The 19524-nt window shown below is 43.1% G+C and overlaps 1 protein-coding gene across 1 annotated transcript in view; it reads left to right on the forward strand.

Annotated features, from left to right (window-relative positions):
* The window catches only part of ARID1A (AT-rich interaction domain 1A), a 74793-nt gene that overhangs the window by 42708 nt on the left and 12561 nt on the right, over nucleotides 1–19524 (forward strand). Inside the window, exons 5-12 of the mRNA XM_038377699.2 lie at nucleotides 8566–8806; nucleotides 9514–9603; nucleotides 10322–10489; nucleotides 11160–11475; nucleotides 13225–13370; nucleotides 13459–13568; nucleotides 18416–18625; nucleotides 19294–19501. Coding sequence (XP_038233627.1) covers nucleotides 8566–8806; nucleotides 9514–9603; nucleotides 10322–10489; nucleotides 11160–11475; nucleotides 13225–13370; nucleotides 13459–13568; nucleotides 18416–18625; nucleotides 19294–19501 — 1489 coding nt within the window. The remainder of the gene's footprint in view (nucleotides 1–8565; nucleotides 8807–9513; nucleotides 9604–10321; nucleotides 10490–11159; nucleotides 11476–13224; nucleotides 13371–13458; nucleotides 13569–18415; nucleotides 18626–19293; nucleotides 19502–19524) is intronic.

Genomic DNA, 19524 nt, shown 5'->3' on the forward strand with positions numbered 1-19524 from the left:
TACAGCAGTCTGCACTAGAAAGGAAGGAATGGGTCTAAAGCCGTAAGTAGTGGGGAGATCATAGTTTGCTTGGCAGCTCTGTAGCTTTCTGTGGTATAGTGGACTGGAGGAGCTTGGGTCTGTGAAGCATGTTTGAATATGAAATTAAGTAGTTGTTTGGGGGGGTGAGAACAGGAGACTATGGTATTGAAGACATTTGTAGTTCTTGAGTGCTTGGAAAGGAAGCTGCAGAAAAATGAAGAAACTTTAACATAAAGCAGGTGTTTCAGTTGACAAGAAGTGGTAAGGATGCTTGTCCATTTTCAGAAAAGCCAGAGAATAAGAATAGGATGTTCTAATAATTCCCTCATTCGTCCTTTCTCAGACTTTAGAAGCCCCTTTGGGTTTTGCCTGTGGAGTTTACTAGTGTCTGTGTGGAAGCGGTAAGCTCTACCATGTTTCTCCAGTTTGTAATTGTCTTGAACCCTAGTTATTGACTTAATGGTGCCAACAAGGATTGCAGGGATCACACAGTCTTTAGAAGATGAAGTGTCTGTAGTGCTCAACGTAGAGCACATCAAACAGTTTGTAAGTACCATGTAGACTGCTGTGTGGAACCCTTATTCTCCAAGTCTGGGACTATAAACCTTGTGACTCTGCTGGCATTGCCCGCAGACCTTAAATGCTCCATGCATAACGTTGTATAGCTTATATAATAGAACCCAAAAAAAGTTGAGGACCAAGTGGAATTTATAAACAGGTTATTTTTGAGCTGACCATACTAAAGAAGACTTTTGGAAGTGTGTGTTTTTAGGGTGTTTTTTGTGTATGGTTTGTCCCCCCCCAAGTTCTGTGTCTTAAATATTTTATTTAATTAATGTAAAACTTGCCCCAAAATACTCTCTTCTGGCTAGAGAACAAACCGGGGAAAAGCCAAACAAAATTTTCCCCTTTTAAAAAACTGGATGGAGTCAAAAATCGGGCTTTATTTATAATTGCGTAAAAAGCTTTACAACTTTCACTATTGGTTGTGTTTTGTAACACAACCTTCAAGTCTAAAGCATATCTAGAACAAATAGGGGGAAGGTGTAGAGGCTCCACCATGGATGGATGGGTAAGCGTGACTTTGTCAACTTTTGCACCTTTGGGAATCGGGGACAGGCATGGGCCTGTCCATCTTCCATTATAAGGTAGAGCGGCACCTGGTGCTCTAACTAAAGCTTGTGATGCAAGAGTCCGTAGTAGCTAGAGCACGGTGCATCCTGGCTATGCCCCTTCCCTTTTCAACCCAGTTTTTCTATGCCCTTACCCGGGGACTCTGTGGGGGCGGTATTAGACAGATGTAATTCCCATGTGGTGCAATTTATTGACTTTGATCGGTCCCTTTACTTTGGACCTTCTATGGTACTCTGGCAGTCTGTAGCCCAGACTCTGGAGAATTACTATCCTAAGCTTAAGTATTTTTTGTTGATCCATCCTGATATTTGCTTAACAAATGAGCTAGTGTCTGATAGTGAGAGATGGTGATTCCCTTTTCATATAAAAACAAAAATCTTTATTTTGAGCACAAACAACCATAAGCAGCTTCCTCTTATTGGTCATGCTAGGACTTGCAGCTCCCATCCTGAGAAAGACACGTCCCCCTGCCCCTCCTTCTTTGGGTGTTGAATTGTGTGATTTCAGGCATGGTTTTGTTGTGGTGTGAAAAGGTTTTAGCTTCTGAGTCCCTGTTTGTCAGCAGAGCTGACAAATCCGTGCTGGCATGATCTAGGATTGGGCAACCAATTGCAGCTGGAACAGTTATCATTTCAGAGTCCCTGTGGGCTTCCGCTATCAGGTCACATCCCAAAATAACACTGGGCAGTATTTCAAGTGAAGAAACTAAGGCTTTGGGGCTGCAGCCAGCCTGGAGTGTGAGATTCTGTGTGAAATAGTTGGAATCCCTCCAGCGTTTTTGATCTGCATGGCAGATGAGCAATAAAATGCATAAAAAACACATTGGAAACACGTGAGGAAATTCTCCAGACCCTGACGTTTCCTTCAAGTTGGCAGAGTTACTGCTGTTGATCTTCACCTCCTGTCTCTCATTGTGACTGGCTGGGCTCAGAGGAGGAGAGAAGAGGGAGAGCCCTGTTAGTGGTACTGTTACATAGTTCTAAGTCTGTCTGTGAAAGCCTTACAGAGGGCAAATAAAGTTTGTGCCTGATCCAAAGCCCATTGAAATCAATGGGTCTCTGTTACCTGCAGTGAGCTTTGGATCAGGGTCTTCATGCTAAAACCTGTCCCAGAAGCAGACTGTGGAGGGGAGGCTTTATTGCATTTTTCTTTGTGGTGCACTTCAGTAAATTACATTTTAAAGTTTTCTGGGTGTTCGGGCCTGATTAAAAGATACTGTAGTTATTTGAATGATAGCCAGTCTGAGAAACTAATCTGGTCAGATGGAAACTGGATGAGTTAAGATTTATGGTCCTGGTTTTACCATTTCGTTACTCCCCCCCACCCCCTGTGGAAGTCAAATTCCTGCGAAACTTTATAAATACCACACGACAGCTTTGAAATCCTAAAAAAATCCTTAAAAAAAGACCATGTATCTGATGGAGTTTCTCTCCATTGGCAGATGGCTGCATTGCTGGAGTTTATAAACTTCAGTGGCTAAATCATTCAGCCTAAGGGAGGCTAGATGCAACTGGCACAGTATTTTCATTAGAATGCTATTGTCCTATTTCATATAATATACATTGTGTTTTAACATACAAGCTTTACACACCTATTTAAATTGTCAGAAAAGTACAGTGGGCTTACATGTCAGTGTTCCTTAATTTCTTTAAATTTATGCATATGATAGAGGTCTGTAAAATCATGACTGGTGTGGAGAAAGTTAGTAAGGAAGTGTTGTTCACTCCTTCTCAGAACACAAAAACTAGGGGATCACCAAATGAAATTAATAGGCAGCAAGTTTAAAACAAAAGGAAGTATTTCTTTGCACGACACACAGTCAACCAGTAGAACTCTTTGCCAGAGGATGTTGTGAAGGCCAAGATTATAACAGGGTTTAAAAAAGAGAGAGAAGTTCATGGAGGATAGGTCCATCAGTGGCTATTAGCCAGGCTGGGCAGGGATGGTGTCCCTAGCTTCTGTTTGCCAGAAGCTGGGAATAGGCAACAGGGAATGGATCACTTGATGGTTACCTGTTCTGTTCGTTCCCTCTGGGGCACCTGCATTGACCATTGTCAGAAGACAGGATACTGGGCTAGATGGACCTTTGGTCTGACCCAGTATGGCTGTTCTTGCATAAGGACACTGCTGCTTCTGCCAGCTTGTATAAGATGAATGTCCAGGACCTGATTTTTCTATGTTAGGCCCTTTTATGCCACCCTCACAGTATAAAGGGCCTTATGTCCAATTTAACATAGGTAAGCATATTTAAGTCAATAAATTCCCAAATTAAGCTAAACGTATGTAAACCAGTTAAAATGTATCCACATAGGACATGCAGCAGGTTAGCTAAGTCCCTGTGTGTAGTCGAGTCTAGGACATAGACTTCAAATATTTAATCATTTAAATTAACTAGAGTTGAGGTTCAAACACCTTTAATGTTTCCTCCTCTCAGTATCTGTGCTTCACTCCCTCACACCATGTACCTATCTATATATTTCCAGTATAAGCCACATGCCCTACTGTTGTAGCCTTAACTCTGCCCACTGATAATGTACAAACATCAGTCTCGTCACATAGCAACCACCGATCTCTTCAAACTCTTTTTGGAAGAAGACAGATATAGCACCCTGCCTTTTACCTGCCAAAGCTCAGAGGTGTGTCCCTGCCACACTCCTGCTGTTGTCAAGAGCATTCACATTTCTCCCTCAGTGTACAGTCCCCAAACATGCATCATTTACAACCATTTCCAGTATTCATTCTCTCTCTCATATTTATAGATGTACTTTTCCAGCAGAAGTCTGAGTAAATATCTAGCATGACCTGACCTCTACTGTACAGATAACATCTGTAGAGTACTATACTTCATTCTCTAAAGCAACGCTGACAAAGTTTACGAGTGGGGTTTTTCCATTGCCTGTGGTGATCTGGACTCTCAATTCCCCTTTAATTGTAATGGGAATCAAGCATCCAGACACCCCCCCCCCCCCCCACACACACTTGGACAATTTCAGCCTAAAAGTGTATTAAAGTATTTAAGAGAAATGCAAGCCTTCATCATGTGACCTCACCCCATTGTAGTGGTGGTAGACCAGAGTTAAGGATGTTCGCGTACTTAACTCTCTGGATTTCCTTGCTTTCAAGCATGCAGCTTGTTTTAACTACGTTCAAATAAAGTCTTTTAGCAGAACTAATTGATATACTTCTGCAGTCTCCTTAACGGTGTCTTACGTTTTTTTATTGGCTGGAAATAAAGGACCAAAATTAGAAAATCTGTTATGTGGTGTATTGTGTTTTCCCCTCCAAAGTATCTATAAATAAGGTTGCATTCTTTTCCTGGCTGTTCCACAATTTTCCAGTATAATGTTGTTTAAGTCACTTACGTGGAAGTTGTAAAGTCAGAGGAAGAGAGCTTGCCCCTTTTGTGTTTTGTGGTTGTATTTTAATTTTGATTCTTTATCGAACTTCCACTTACGTTTCACGTTAAGAATTCAGATTTTATCTCCTTGTCTTTCCTGGAAGACTCTGACAACTGTGGAGAAACTAGTAAGATTGTAACATTACAACACTAAGGAAGTGAAACCCAAGCCATGCAGTAGAAAAGGGATTTTTAGACACTTAATTTGTTTCTTAAATTTACCTATTTAATCAAAACACCTCACAAGCATTTGCGAGAAAAGATTTTGGTTACAGTTTTAACATAGATGTTTCCTTAACTGGAGAGACTATCAAAGCCAGAGAAGTCAAGATTGGATATTTTTTCTAAGATTACAAAAAGGCAGACACCTTTTGGTTAAGGAAACCTTTCAGACCATTATACATTGTGTGTGGCTTTTTTCCTTTTGCATATCACCTTTATGCCTGTTGTATAAAACTGAAATTAACTCCTTTTTGTTATGGGAGTGTTGCGAAGCAATATTTACAAAATGCTTTTCAATTCTTTGGACTTGTCTAGCACCTTCCATCAAAGTATTAACAGATTAAGACCTAACTGGCTGTTTGGTCATACTAAATTTGGGGTTAATACTGAAGCTGCAATTGTAACATTCCCACTTAATGACATGGGGTTGTGATACATGTCTCTAATGTCACCCCAAACACAAATGTGTTAGAATAATGTGAGCGACTTGACTGAACTCGTAGATTGAAGAAGAAATGTAATTCCTACATAACGAGAAATTTTGTCCTGAAGCCCCAAAGTAAGATGAGAAGATTTTTCTTGGATTTGAGGTTAATACCCTTGAATGTGAGTGACTAAGAACAAATAATGGCTGTATGCAAGGTCTTGTCTTTAGGCCTTCTTGGAGAGACGAGTTGTATTTTGTTTAGACTGGGACCTCATCAACCATACTGAGACTGATCAGCAGAGAGACGGGAAAGTCATCGGATCTTGTAAACTTTGTTTTTAGGATTTTTCTGAACTATCGTATCTTTGAAATAAAAAGAAAAGCAGATCTACTACTGAGACTGCTTTGCAAGACATCATCTTAATACAAATGGAAGTGGTAATAAAAAGTTGAGAATAGTGGCCATTAGGTCATGCCAACAAAGGATTGGATTGGCATTTCCATCTTAAATGTGCCAGTTAACACTTGCTGTAGGTGTGGGGTGTTTTGAAAAATGGGTCCAAATTCTGCCATTAAAATCAGTGGAAATTGCAGTGGTGCAAGAGAGGGTAGTGGTGCAAGAGAATGGGACTCTGTTCATATGCCCCTCCCACTTATACGCACCCATTTTAGACACAGTGATTTCTTTGCCTAAGCAGTCTCAACTGTGACATACCCTAACCATTTTGTAGCATAGACAGGAATCGCTTCATTCTTGTCTTGTGCATTCAGGTCTCCCTTTCCCTGAATATTCAGTGAAGTGCTGTGTATTCAACCTGAGGATGGGAACATGCTGACAAGCAGGTGCTTTAGGGTGACAAGGCCTCTTGTTTGCCTCTGATAACCCTTACCCACCCCAATGCAGGCAGGGCCTCAAACCTGAAGTACTGCAAAGTTATCTGGACTGTGGAGAGTGGTATTAGCCCAGCCAGTGAGGATGGGACCAAACTGTCTAAGCCGTGTTTAGCAATTGTGTCCTGACTTTTCTGAATTCTGTTTTTAAAATGTGGTTTGGCCTTATTCATACGTCCCCCACTTGGTACCTGATTGACTCCTCCACATCCATCGCTGACAATTTTGGACAGGCATCCAAGTTGCCATTTTTTTTTAGTTTCCCAAATTGCTTTCCAACTTCTTGTCTCTTTCTGTCTAGGGCTGCTGTGTCCATTCCTCCTAGCTCCTGTGAGCTCCCTTTGTCCCTGCCCCTATTTACGTGACTCCCCACCATCCATTACTGCAGAATGTATCTTTACAACACCCCCGTGAAGTGTGGATGTAATTGTATCCACGCCTCACAAATGAGGGGAACTGAGAGAGACCGACTGTGACCTGCCCCAAGATTTCATAGGATGTCTGTAGTAGAACAGGGGGTTGAATCCAGACCTTACAAGTGCCAGTCCAGTGCTTTAACCACAAGACCAATTACCTTGGTATTCTGTTGTCCCTACTCACGGAAAGGTAGATTGTCCATGCAGTACATCTGCTATTACACAAATACTGTAAAACTAGCTGTCTTCAAAATAAAGATGTCTATGAAAAGATGCAAAAATGTATTTAGCACAATCGTTGTAAATCAGATTAGGATATTATGGTCACATGGCTCCTCCTAACAGATGCAAAGGATAATGTACACGAGTTTAGGCCAGAGGTAGGTACAGAGCAAAGCTAACGTGATGTCTGTCCTTGTTTCAAAGTAAATGTGAAATGTAGGCTAAAATGTGGCCCATTCCTAAATCATCAGCATCATCTTCTGATCTTTCAGTGATGCCAGGTGCAAAGTGCTGTTCATTTCCTTTTCCCACTTCTGTGCCTTTCTTCATGCTTCCTCTTCTGTTTGAAATGTCCTCCTAAAACTGGTTTTCTAAGCCTTTCTCTCCTCATCCAAGTACATCCTAAGACTCTCTCCTTCTGCATTTCCTATTAAAAAAAAAAAAAAATATTTAAACTATCATTCCAAAAAAACCCAAAATTAGTTTCATGCAGGATAAGAAATAACCAGATTGAGGAAAAACCTGCACAATTTTTGTTCATTAAACTGCTACAGTGCTTCACTTTATATTTACAAATTCAGGAAGCAATGGTTCCTACGTAAAGAATAAAAGATCTGAACCCTTTAATTTTAAACCTAAGGTTTGTATTTTAGAAATAAAGAAAATAAGATTTCTGGTAGGGTCAGAACCCTTATTACACTATTCCTTGGGTTTCCGCAAAGAGGGTTACTCATTCCCCACTCACCTGTCCACCGTGTGTGTGTGTGTGAGAGAGAGATGGGGAGCACATCGCCATATATTATCTCCTCCAGCTCTTCCCAGTATGCTAGGTCGTGTGTGGTGGTGGTGGTTTTGTGTTTTTGTTTTTTTTATCATAGAGCTTAATCTCTTAATGGCAGGGACTGTCGTCGCACATGGGTTATTGCAAGTACCAAGGTACTTGAATAATAGCCATGTGTTGAGGTTCCCCTATCCACCTGCACATGCAGTATCTAGACAATTTACAGATTGTTCACCGGCTACAATTTTCCAGCAACTCTTGTGCCAATTTAGGGCATTGAAACTAGTTCAGAGAAGACTGCTGTCTCCTGGTTCAAGGTGGATTTATGCAGTAGGGGAGAGCCTTCTCTGTTTCCTTCAATAATGCCTGAAACTTAATGCTGCAGAAAGAAAAGGCTACTTTCTGATTTCTGTGAAGAAAGGGAAGTGGGAAATGTTTGTTTGATTTTCTTTTAAATCTGTATTTTAGTTTTTTTCTTTTTTCTCAAGAAAGAAGCTGCCCAGCCTGTCTGAGGCCTCAGAGTGGACTGAGGTTAGGCAGGAGTTCTCAAACTCTTTCAAAGGGTGAGCCACTCTTCCATCATGGACCACTTCCCTTCACCTAGTGATCACATAGACAACCTCTTCTCCCGTTTGCAATCATATACATCATGCCTGGTGGCAACTACATCACTTGCTTATATAGGAACTTATTTTTATTCTCTTTTAATGCAACCTAGCAGCTGAAACACGTTTGAGAATTGGCACCCATGTGACCAACTAGCTTTCTGGACCACCAGTCAGCACTCCACAGACCACAGCTGGGGAACTTCTGGATGTGTGGGGGGAGGACAGAGTAAGATGCATTTATCAGTTAACTAGGTGTGAGCTCCAGCCTTCATCATTGACAATAATATGAGCTGGCTTGATTGATTTTCTATTTGTTTGTAGTTTGCCTAGGAGCAGAATTCAGTGAATTCTGTAACAATGCTTCTCTTTCCTGGTGATGTGCGGGAGAATAATTTCTCTGCCTCTTAACTTTTTTTTTGTCTGATCTGCTTTTCTGTGCACTATAGGATCTGTCTGGTTCCATAGATGATCTACCCATGGGTACAGAAGGAGCCCTGAGTCCTGGAGTAAGCACGTCAGGGATTTCAAGCAGTCAAGGAGAGCAGAGTAACCCAGCTCAGTCTCCTTTCTCTCCGCATACCTCGCCTCACCTCCCAGGAATCAGAGGGCCCTCCCCTTCCCCCGTTGGCTCTCCTGCTAGTGTTGCCCAGTCGCGTTCTGGTCCACTCTCACCTGCTGCCGTACCAGGTAAAAGTATTCTGGATCTGCTGGTGTGATTGCTCTGTGCAGCTGAAGAGCCTGGGCTCAGTGAATTAAAATTTGGCAGTTTTAAAGAGAGGTTTACCAAGAGCAACCCCACTTTGACACGGTGGGTCTCAAGATCATTTAATTGCCTTAAAAATAAGGCTACAACTTGGAGGAGGAGATTTTTAAATGTATGAACTAAGGTATCTAGCAGAGTAGCTGCGGTCTGTTGGCTTGCAAATTCGTAACATAAGGTTTAATTGTTTTATATGGAAAAGACTAATTTACCTTGCATAATGACAGATTTCAGAGTAGCAGCTATGTTAGTCTGTATTCGCAAAAAGAAAAGGAGTACTTGTGGCACCTTGGAGACTAACAAATTTATTTGAGCATAAACTTTCGTGAGCTACTGCTCACTTCATCAGATGCATTTGAAGTGAGCTGTCGCTCACGAAAGCTTATGCTCAAATAAATTTGTTAGTCTCTAAGGTGCCACAAGTACTTTTTCTTTTTACTAATTTATCTGTGTTTTCTCCTCCTCCCACACTTCCTTTGGTTGGCTTAACCCCCGCTTCCGCCACCTCCCCTGGGATTTTGTTGCTGCTTTGTTTTAATGCTATGAGCCTACGTCTCTATGAGCCATTTCTAGGTATTCTGATTTTCTTGTGTGTGTGCTTCTTGTGGCTAATGCTTTTCTATCCATTGTGCAGGCAATCAAATGCCACCCCGACCACCTAGTGGCCATTCGGACAGTATCATGCATCCTTCCATGAATCAGTCAAGCATAGTCCAAGATCGAGGTAGGGGTATGAGCGTGTGTGTGGTGTTAAGAGTTCTAAGTTTTAACAGTAGACTTCTAAATGTAAATAAAGCAGGATATATAAATAATAAAGATCTCCTGGACTGTGCAAGCTTTGAAACCAGCCCCTTCCACATGAGGCGGAGATTGTGGGCTAAGATACTGTTTGTAAAGCTGGACCAGCTCTTTCAACTCAATTAGTGTTCAGAGCACATTGCAGTAAGGTTACCCGTTGCTTGCCCTAGAGATTTTACTTCGATTAAGATGTTTCCTGCAGCTTTTAAAACAAACTTGTGACTGCTGCATTTTCAAGAACCATAACCTTAAACTTCAAAATGTGGGATGTTTACAACAGTTGTGGCTTTGTGCTCCATAAAAGGGAACAGATTCACTGGAAGATGGATACATAAGTAGGGGCCTCTCTTTGTGGCTGCAGGCATATGTAGTACAATGGTCCCCACTAAAAAAGCAACATTGGCTAGCTCATTACAAGTGCCATGACATGTACAGTTTTCCCCGAGTTAAAATAGGCAATAGGTGTGGAATCTTTTGGCACATACGGTTGACTTTTTTTTTTTTTTAATGGTTGTTGCTTAAAAACCGAAACTTTGTCTGAGTTGTGTCATTAAAATGTTTGTGTGTGTTCCTGGAGCCCAGGGATGTTTGTCTACCAAAAATTGGAATGAATAACTATCTCATTTGAATGTCTCATTGATCAGGTTACATGCAGAGGAATCCTCAGATGCCCCAGTACAGCTCCCCTCAGCCTGGCTCCGCCTTATCTCCACGTCAGTCTTCTGGAGGACAGATGCATGCTGGGATGGGACCTTATCAGCAGAATTCACTGGGAAGCTATGGGCCCCAGGGGGGTCAGTATGGTCCTCAAGGTAAGGATGTGAACCAATCGGATAGAATGGGAAACTGATAGAGCTCTACTAAGTAAACGTGTGGGCAGGAAAAATGGCCCATATTCCCTGTAGTCTTTTTTGCCTTAGACAAATTTTGCATTTATTTGGACTGGTTTAAAATGTGCAGCTCATGCAGCAGCATCTGAAACCCTTGCCTGTCATGAAAGGGAGTGTGCTTTGTGTGTGTCGCTTGGGAACAAGGGTAAGACAGATGGCTTTAAGGATTAAAGTACTTCTGCTACAGAATTCCCCTCCTGGTTTGAAAAATCTTCAGATGATTGTGCCTCCAAACTGCTGCTAATTCAGTTAACTTCAGCGGGGCGGAGCTTGACAGGAGTTGTACATCCTATGGCACTTTAACTGTGACCTCGCCATCTTGTCCTGGGCCGTTCGGCTCATTGTGTTCAGTGATGTGCTCAGAGGAGGTTCATGCTACCTCTGAATTGATGTTGTTACTTGTTTGTATGTTTAGACCTACTTTATGAGGATTATATCCAGGTAAATTGACGGCTGAGTTGAGGTGCTAAAATTCACCCATGTCCCTATGCTTTTATTAGTGATTTTAAAACAGCTGCAGATTTGAAGACTTCTAATGAGTCACAAATCAAGTAGTTGAATGTGCTCTTTCTCCCCCCTCTTCTCTCTGCAGGAGGTTATCCTAGGCAGCCAAACTATAATGCTATGCCTAATGCCAACTACCCCAGCCCAGGAATGGGGGGAAGTATAAACCCAATGGGAGCAGGGAGCCAGATTCATGGTCAGACTGGTGTGCAACCCTATACTGGGCTTCCCCCAGGAAGGATGAGCCATGCAGCCATAGGGAACAGGCCCTATGGACCCAACATGGCAAATATGCCTCCCCAGGTGGGGACAGGGATGTGCCCACCACCGGGTGGCATGAACCGGAAAGCACAAGAAGCAGCTGCTGCCGCCATGCATGCTGCTGCCAACTCCATCCAGAATAGGTAAGAAATGAGGCTGCCCTATATCGCTGTTCTTGCTATCAACCCTTCAATATAGCACATCCTATGATGTCAGACTAGCATGTGTTTTGAAACAAATCAAAGTTGGGAAACCCTGAATACAGGTTTCCTTAAAATGCCTGCAGAAGAGCAGGTCTTTAATCAGTCTGGAGAAGTTAGGAGGGGAGACATGTATTTGAATCACTATGCAATTAGCAATGTTCCATGGCTTCTTTATGCGTACAAAGAAAATGCATTGTTCTTTGAGATCCGTGCAGTTTTGGTTTCTGGAGCTGTTGCACAGGTGAGAACAAGATACAGTGTGCCTGGAAGAGCCAGTAAATCTGGCAGGCCATTATTCCAACTGTATTTGTCTGTTTTTTTGAGTCGAGGACTTTAGACTTAAGTTGTGTCTGGTGCAGTTCACCTTTTCCTGTTTGGGGGGGGGGTCTTGATGAGCAGCAGACCTGAGGGGAGATATCTGGAATTCATTATTGGAGTCTGCAGGAAAGAGTAGGATGGCTGTAAAATCAGGTGGAGGTTGCATACAGAGGTCAACCAGGGTAGTCATGAGAGCAATGAATTCACACACAAGTTGAATTGCCTCCGCAGAGTAGAAGTTTTCTGGTTTGTCTTGCGTATCCATGAGATCTGAACAAGCATCCGGTCTCCCATTTCTGTTTGACAAGGCCTATCACCTGATTGTAAGGCTGTTGGATTAATAATCCCAACCATAGATGTAAAGATAGAGATGCCCCTTCTATTGGAATGAGAGTTTGAGTTGATACTAGGGTGTGGTGCTTTTGGGTATATCTGATATAGCAAAAAGGAGAATGGAGCAGTGTACTTCCTGCTTGGACATCAGGAGCAGCAATGTTTACTGTGACATTCCAGATCTGAGAGTTCCATCTCCTTTGACAGGTAACTTAACACTTGCAACAGAGCAAGATTAGGCATAAAACTTTCAAAAGCGTTGAAGTTCTGTTTTCAAAATTGGTTGAGGTATTTTGGAGCTTAAGTCCCATTGACTTTCAGTGAGGCTAAGACTGTCTACACTGCCGCAATGGGGGCTCTGGGGATGTGTTGTGCTTTGAGGGCACAGGGATAAAATACTCGTGGCTGACCCAGGTCAGCTGACTTGGGCTCACGGCACTCGGGCTCTGGGGCTGAAAAATTGTTATGTTTATATATGTTTGGGCTCGAATTGGAGCCTGAGCTCTGGAACTCTGTGAGGGGAGAGGATCCTAGAGCTCAGGCTCCAGCCTGCGCCCAAACATATAGATAGCGATTTTTATCCCCACCAGCCCAGGCCAGCTTGCAGTCTTGCCATGTGTCTTTTATTACTGTGTACCTGAACTGCCCCTGTGTGGACGCTCCTGGTGCCAATTAAAAGGAATTTAGTTTGGGTTAACATAGTCCCATTTGAAAGAGGACTACTAGTTCACCCCAGCAATGTCCACACGGAACAGTTAGAGTGCAGCACTTCACTGTACTCTGAAGTTCCCACCCCTGTAATGTCCATGTTGTGGCGCAGTGTAGACAAGCATTTTGGCTTCAAAGTCACTTAAGTGCTCTTGTAGACTTTATTCTAGGTCAGTTTTGGTGGAAAAGTGTTCTCATGGACCTAATCACTTCCATTTCATGTTTCAACCACAGGAAAGTCTCTGTTAGCAAAGCCCACTCTAGAAGAATACAAATCTTAATGCTTGATATTGAAAATGTACTTCTGCTCTCTCCTTCTCCTGTTTTCAGGCCTCCTGGCTATCCCAACATGAACCAAGGGGGGATGATGGGAACTGGAGCTCCTTATGGACAAGGAATTAACAGTATGGCTGGCATGATAAACCCCCAGGGTCCTCCGTATCCTATGGGTGGGAATATGGCCAACAACTCGGCAGGTAAGCCAATGCTAACTCAAAGGAGGGCACTGGATTTCATGATACTGAATTGAAATGCAGTGTTTGAAGATTCTGTTTAATCTTCTAGGGATGGCAGCAAGTCCTGAGATGATGGGCCTTGCGGATGTCAAACTAACGCCTGCAACTAAAATGAACAATAAGGCAGATGGGACGCCAAAAACAGAATCCAAGTCAAAGGTAAAGCATGTGTATTTCTGTTGCCTTCCCAGGTGATAGGAAATGTGAGAATATGACCTTAATGCACTGGTTTAATTGATCGTGTGTTCAAAACCTCCATTTGATAATGAACTCTTTTTACTGCCTGAGTATTTTCAGACTGTATTTAAATTTAAATGATCCCTGAAAGCTTGCTAGTTCACTTTTCTCCCCTACCCTCCATCAGTAAACTTATCCTTGTAATCTGTTATGTGCTGCTTCTGAAATGTTGCACCACTGGGTCAAATACGGCTAGTTGGGTCAATGTTTTTTTTTTTTGTGTGTGTGTGTGTGTGTGTGTGTGCAGTACTTTAGATCATAATTTAAACAACTACATCTGACATTTTGGTGTAGAATGCTTTGGAAAGGCTCTGATTGTGTGTGCAACATACTCTCCCTTATTATTGTGCATTACTACTATAGCAGTGCTTAAAGACACTAGTTGGAATTGGAGTCCCATTGCATGGGCATTGTACAAACACATAAATGACATGGTCTCTGCCCCAAGGAGATTATTTTACTTTACCCTCTCCCTCAAAATTATCAGTTGTACGAATGCCACTCTCTCTCACCTTGGTTCTGTAGAGCAGTTATTTAAGAAATGGGAGAAAATCTGTTGTCTTGCTAATAGGGTTAGAGTTTTGCAGTGTAGATCCCCCTCCCCAAAGAGACTATATAAATCACACAGCCACGTCAGCTAGCCCCAGATTCTGGAAAGGCAGGAGGAGGAGGAAGGCATTGAGAAACGACATCTACAAAGGGCAGAACAACTTGTTCCCGCTGCACACTCCTCATTCCCTTCTCAGCATCATCTTCAGCTGATAACTTCAAGGTATTCTAGGTTGCCTCAAGCACATGACAGAGACTTTAGATATGCCTCTGGAAATGGTGCAGGTTCCCAGACTGCTGGACATCTTGCACCCATCCAGGCCTGATAGGCTCTCCATGCCTATAAAGGAGGGACTGTTGGAACCTGCGAAAAATCTGTGGCACATGCCAGCATCCACTCTGGTTACATCCACACTCAGTCACTTCCAAGGGATTTTGAATACCTTTGTTCCCATCCAGTACCAGGTTTGCTTGTAGTAGCTGCGGTTCAAGAGATATTGAAGCAATAGGGGCCTCCAAATTCTCACCCAGAGAGACTGGACCTGTTCAGATGCAAAATTTTCATCTACCAGCCTCCACATGCTCCAGGTGCTTCTGTCTAATACTGTTATTTCAGTTGGAACCAGCTGTCTGTTTGTGGACATGCTACCTCCAGGAACACAGAGAGGAGCTAAAGAGCAATCCTTATAGGCTGCACTGGATATGTCCAGCAGACTAGGTTGGTGGGCATGAGATGATCATCCTGACTCCAGCCTGGGGCGGTCCAAACAGCAACTGAGGATCCTCCCTTTAAGGGCAACAAGCGCTTCAGTTCAAAGACAGATTCCATTCTTTAAAGGACTCCAGGGTGACACTACCCTCCCTGGGCCTCTGCTTTCCACCCACAAGAAGGAAGCAGCGAAACCACAGATTTCTTTCAGGCAGCATTCTTCTGGCCCCTCCTGTTACCAGCCTTCAGAGGGCATCCAAGCTGCTGATAAAGAAGCAGAGGTTCCAGCGATGATCCTCTGCTTTTGCAGTCTGTTGTCCACCAGTTAACAGGTCAAGAGCCTGGCAGAACCTCCAGAGGGTCTCTGCCCATTCCTACCTTTGGCAACTGTCTTCTTTGGGGAAGCCTGGACTCCGATCAGCTAGGATCTCTGGATCCTAGGAATTAACAAGGGGTATTCTGTCCAGTCGCTTTCTGGCCCTGCCCCCTTTCCCCATCCTTTTTCAGGGCTCCTTCTCATGTGATACTATTAAAACAAGAAGTGGACTTCCTTCTACCACTTGGATCAATGCAAGAGGTGCCCTCAGAATTCAGGAGCAGGGGTTTTTTATTCCAACTATTTTGCCATCCCTAAGAGGAAACGAGGTTGGTTTCCTATTTTTGGACTCTTGACTCCTCACCTTCCTATCCCATACTGTATTTTTCCATACTGCAGCAGTAAGGTTCCTTGAGGGCCTTATTTGTGTTTTGTCCCCAGGTTGGGGATCTCTGTTAGCACAACTGATGAATCCCACTTTGAGCCCTTAACAATTTGTGCTCTTCACCACTTCTCTAGGAAGACTACCTTTTTTAGTGGCCTTTACATCAACTCGACAGGCAGAGGAGATTCAGGGACCCTTGTATACAGTGTTTCATAAGTACAGGATCACTCTCAAACCTCAACCCAAGTTCTTTCAGAATTTCATGTGAACCAATTGATTTATTTCCAAGTGTTCTTCCCCAAAACTCGCTCATTGTCAAAGGAAGCTAAATTTTGCACGCTTGACGTTATAGTAAAGAACGGTCTTCCTACATTGACAGGACAAAATCATTCAGGAATGCCCCTGGATTGTTTGGTTTTGTTTTGTTTTTTTTGTTTGGCCCTTGCAGAGAGGGTTAGGCAATATCCTCCCAGAGTTTATCTGAGAGAGTCACCAGGTGTATAAAGACGCGTTAAAAAAGAGTTGACCAGGTTAGGTCCACCTAGCCATATTAGAGCTCACGCAGCCTCTGCTGCCTGTTTGAAAACTGTTCCAATTTCTGAAATCTTTACGACAGCTACATGGAGCTTGGTCCATGCATTTACAAGGCAATGCTCTTTGGCAGAGGCTTCCAGATGGAATAGCTGCTTTGGTCCTGCAATCATTGTTTAGGTAGGACTGCTACTACCCACCTCCAAACAGCTAACTGCTCGTTTGTCACTGAACACTTGATAAGATAGCAATGCATAGTCATGGTGTCTCTTGCAGGTGGCTTGTGTTCTCCTGGAATCTCTGATTAGCCTTATGCCAGGAAGCCCTACAATTCCATGGGCAAAAGATTTGATGGGATGATGGAAATGGGATGATACAAGTCCTCTTGCTTGCCTTGTGCAAAAAATGCTTGGCTACCTTTGTCACCTGTCTGACTCCACCCAGGTGTGTCTAGCCTATCCCGCCTTAATCAAAGGTTAACCAGTGTCTTTACAGCTCCTTGTCAGACTCCCATAAGGATTGACACTTGAAAAAAACAACCACCCTTAAAAAGCCCCTTGTGTGGTGGGACTTGACCGTGGTGTTGTCAAAGCTGATGAACACCCCTTATTAACCATGGGAGCTTAAATTTCTTTCATGAAAGGCCATTTAACTGGTGACAGTGACTTCTACCACCAAGTGCACTAGAGACTATCCCTGTAAAACCTGGTATAAGGTGGATCAAAGTGGTGCTGCAGATTCATCCCAGGTTGCTCTGAAGTGGTATTTTGAGTTCCATCTTAATGAACTTATTGCCCTATTATCATTTTCCTCACATCGGCATGCCCATCCCAGAGAGGCACATTTCCATATATGCCACCTCGGATGGTCCAGGGTGGGATGTCTCAGGCTCTACCTGGATCAGACTAGTGCCCTTAAAAACAAAAAAAATCCATCAAATTCTGTTTCTTTTGACATCTGTTTGCTAGGCAACATTGTGACCAGCAGGGCCACGTCTACATGGATGCTCTTATGACCTGGCTGGCCTGAAACTAGAAGACCTTGTAAAAGCTCCTTTGATCCAGTTCAAGGTTGTCACCACAGTCTGCCTCAAATATTTCATTGTTGATCTCTGTAGAGTAGCTACACAGTCCTTGTTCTGCAGACTTGCACGTTATTGCTTGGATTCAGCCTCCAGAATAGAGCTCCCACCCCAGACTCTGCTCCTAAGATAGGAGAGGCCAAACTCCCTTCCTTCTACCTACCTCCAATACAGTCTTTAATTCAGGATACTCCTTTTCAGTTGGCTAATTATTTTTACATCAAGAAATTTTAATTGTGGTCTCCTTCCGCAGACTTGAAGGTTGTTTGATGCAGTATTTTTTAAGAGGCATCTTCCTTTTATATTTGTGAGTAAAAAGCAGCAAATACTGGCGGGGAAGAGAGAAATTTCCAACATTTTTGGCATTGGTGGCAAATTCTGCAGATTGAATCATTAGGAAGGGAAAATTATGAAGGGAAGATATTCTCTTGTAGAATTCCTCACCCATCCACTTCCTATCGGGTTTTCAGTTAAACCACCAAATTGTTACACCTTGTCTTAGTTTTCTCTGGGGCATATTTTTGATCCGTGATACATTTCTAGTAATGTATCCTGGGAGCTTCCACTAGAGTAATTAGAAAAGGGACTGACCTGAAAAATTTGGAGGGCGGTGTTTATAGTTGGCAGGGTGTGATGGCTAGCGGGAGTCTGGCTTTCCCTTATCCTGTTAGTGCTGTCCTTGGGGATCAGAAAACCTTAAGAGCTAAGGGAGTTCCCCATTTCTTGTGCTAAGGAACAAAGCTCCTCCTCTCCCCCAAGTAATATGAATATCCTACAAGATCTCTTCAGAGAAGCAGAATTACAGGTAAGTCAGTCTCTTGTTTAGAAGAAAGATTGTAGTCCCTTGTCCCCTCCCCACACAAACCATTCCGTTGTCTGGATGAAATTTACCTGGCTTCTGCAGCCTTCCTGTGGGTGGACTAAAACTTCCACCTTTTGAAGTGTGATCATTGTGATTCTCAGCAGCGTTGTCCACAAAAGCTCTGTCGTCTGTCTGTCTACACCCACATTGAACTGAGACGTGTGCATTTGACCTTTTTGGGCTGATGTGTGGCTGTTCCTAATACAACTGCAGAATTTTATCCCTTCAGGTTTTTTTCTGCTTGATAAGATGATGAACCAGGCCTGAACTTGATGTGTTTAAATTTCTTGGCTCACTTGCTCCTCCATCCTGAGATCTGCTTTCTCCTTATTCTAGAAGTCCAGTTCCTCTACTACCACCAATGAGAAGATTACCAAATTGTATGAGCTGGGTGGTGAGCCAGAGAGGAAGATTTGGGTAGATCGTTACCTAGCCTTCACTGAAGAGAAGGCAATGGGCATGACCAACCTCCCAGCTGTGGGCAGGAAACCCCTAGACCTTTACCGGCTCTATATCTCTGTAAAGGAGATTGGAGGACTTACTCAGGTGGGTGACCAGAATCTCTGAAAGCCATCACGACTGTGACTCAGGTGTGATGGCTATACGTTTGTATGCATAGCCGCGTCCATCTCAAGTGCTCTATGGGCAACAGAATTCAGGCTTAACTCGATTTGCTAATTGAGTTCTTATGATTTAAGTTGAGTCTGGAATTTTTAAAATAGTGTTAATATCTTATTTATAAAATCCAATATCCTTGAATTAAGTGGATTTAATTGCAGTGCTCCAGATAGTTGCTCCTGTTCAGAGTATTCTGACAGCACTGAGATCCAGCTTGTGCTTTTCCTCACCCAGTTCATAGAATAGCAATGATGCTTTCTATGTTTGCATCACTTATTAGTGCTGATGCATGTGGGCTGCCTGCTGGCCTCATGTCTACTTCGGTTTGCTGCTTGGTATTATCCAGCTCTGAGACTCTTTTTTTTTTTTTTTTTTCCCCCCTTCCAGGTGGGCGAAGGGGAGGCTTACTGTTTTTTGTTTTTGATCTACAGTTTCAGCCCAATTGTGTAGCTGTTATGATTGCTATATGTTTAGCTAGAATCTAGGGTGGGAAACGTGGCTCTGTCTCACCCTGGGGCAAGGGGAAAGGGGAAATGGCTTGAATTTTATGTTCTGACGCCACTACCCCCCCCCCTTTTTTTTTTTTGGTTCTGCAGGTCAACAAAAACAAGAAATGGCGTGAGTTAGCCACCAATCTTAATGTGGGCACTTCTAGCAGTGCAGCTAGTTCTTTGAAGAAGCAGTACATCCAATGTCTCTATGCCTTCGAGTGCAAGATTGAACGAGGCGAAGACCCGCCCCCAGACATCTTTGCGGCTGCTGATTCAAAGAAGTCCCAGCCCAAGATACAGCCCCCATCTCCAGGTGAGTATAAAGATTACAGACAA

The sequence above is a fragment of the Dermochelys coriacea genome, chromosome 19 (genome assembly GCF_009764565.3).
Source record: "Dermochelys coriacea isolate rDerCor1 chromosome 19, rDerCor1.pri.v4, whole genome shotgun sequence".
Classification (NCBI taxonomy): Eukaryota; Metazoa; Chordata; order Testudines; family Dermochelyidae; genus Dermochelys; species Dermochelys coriacea.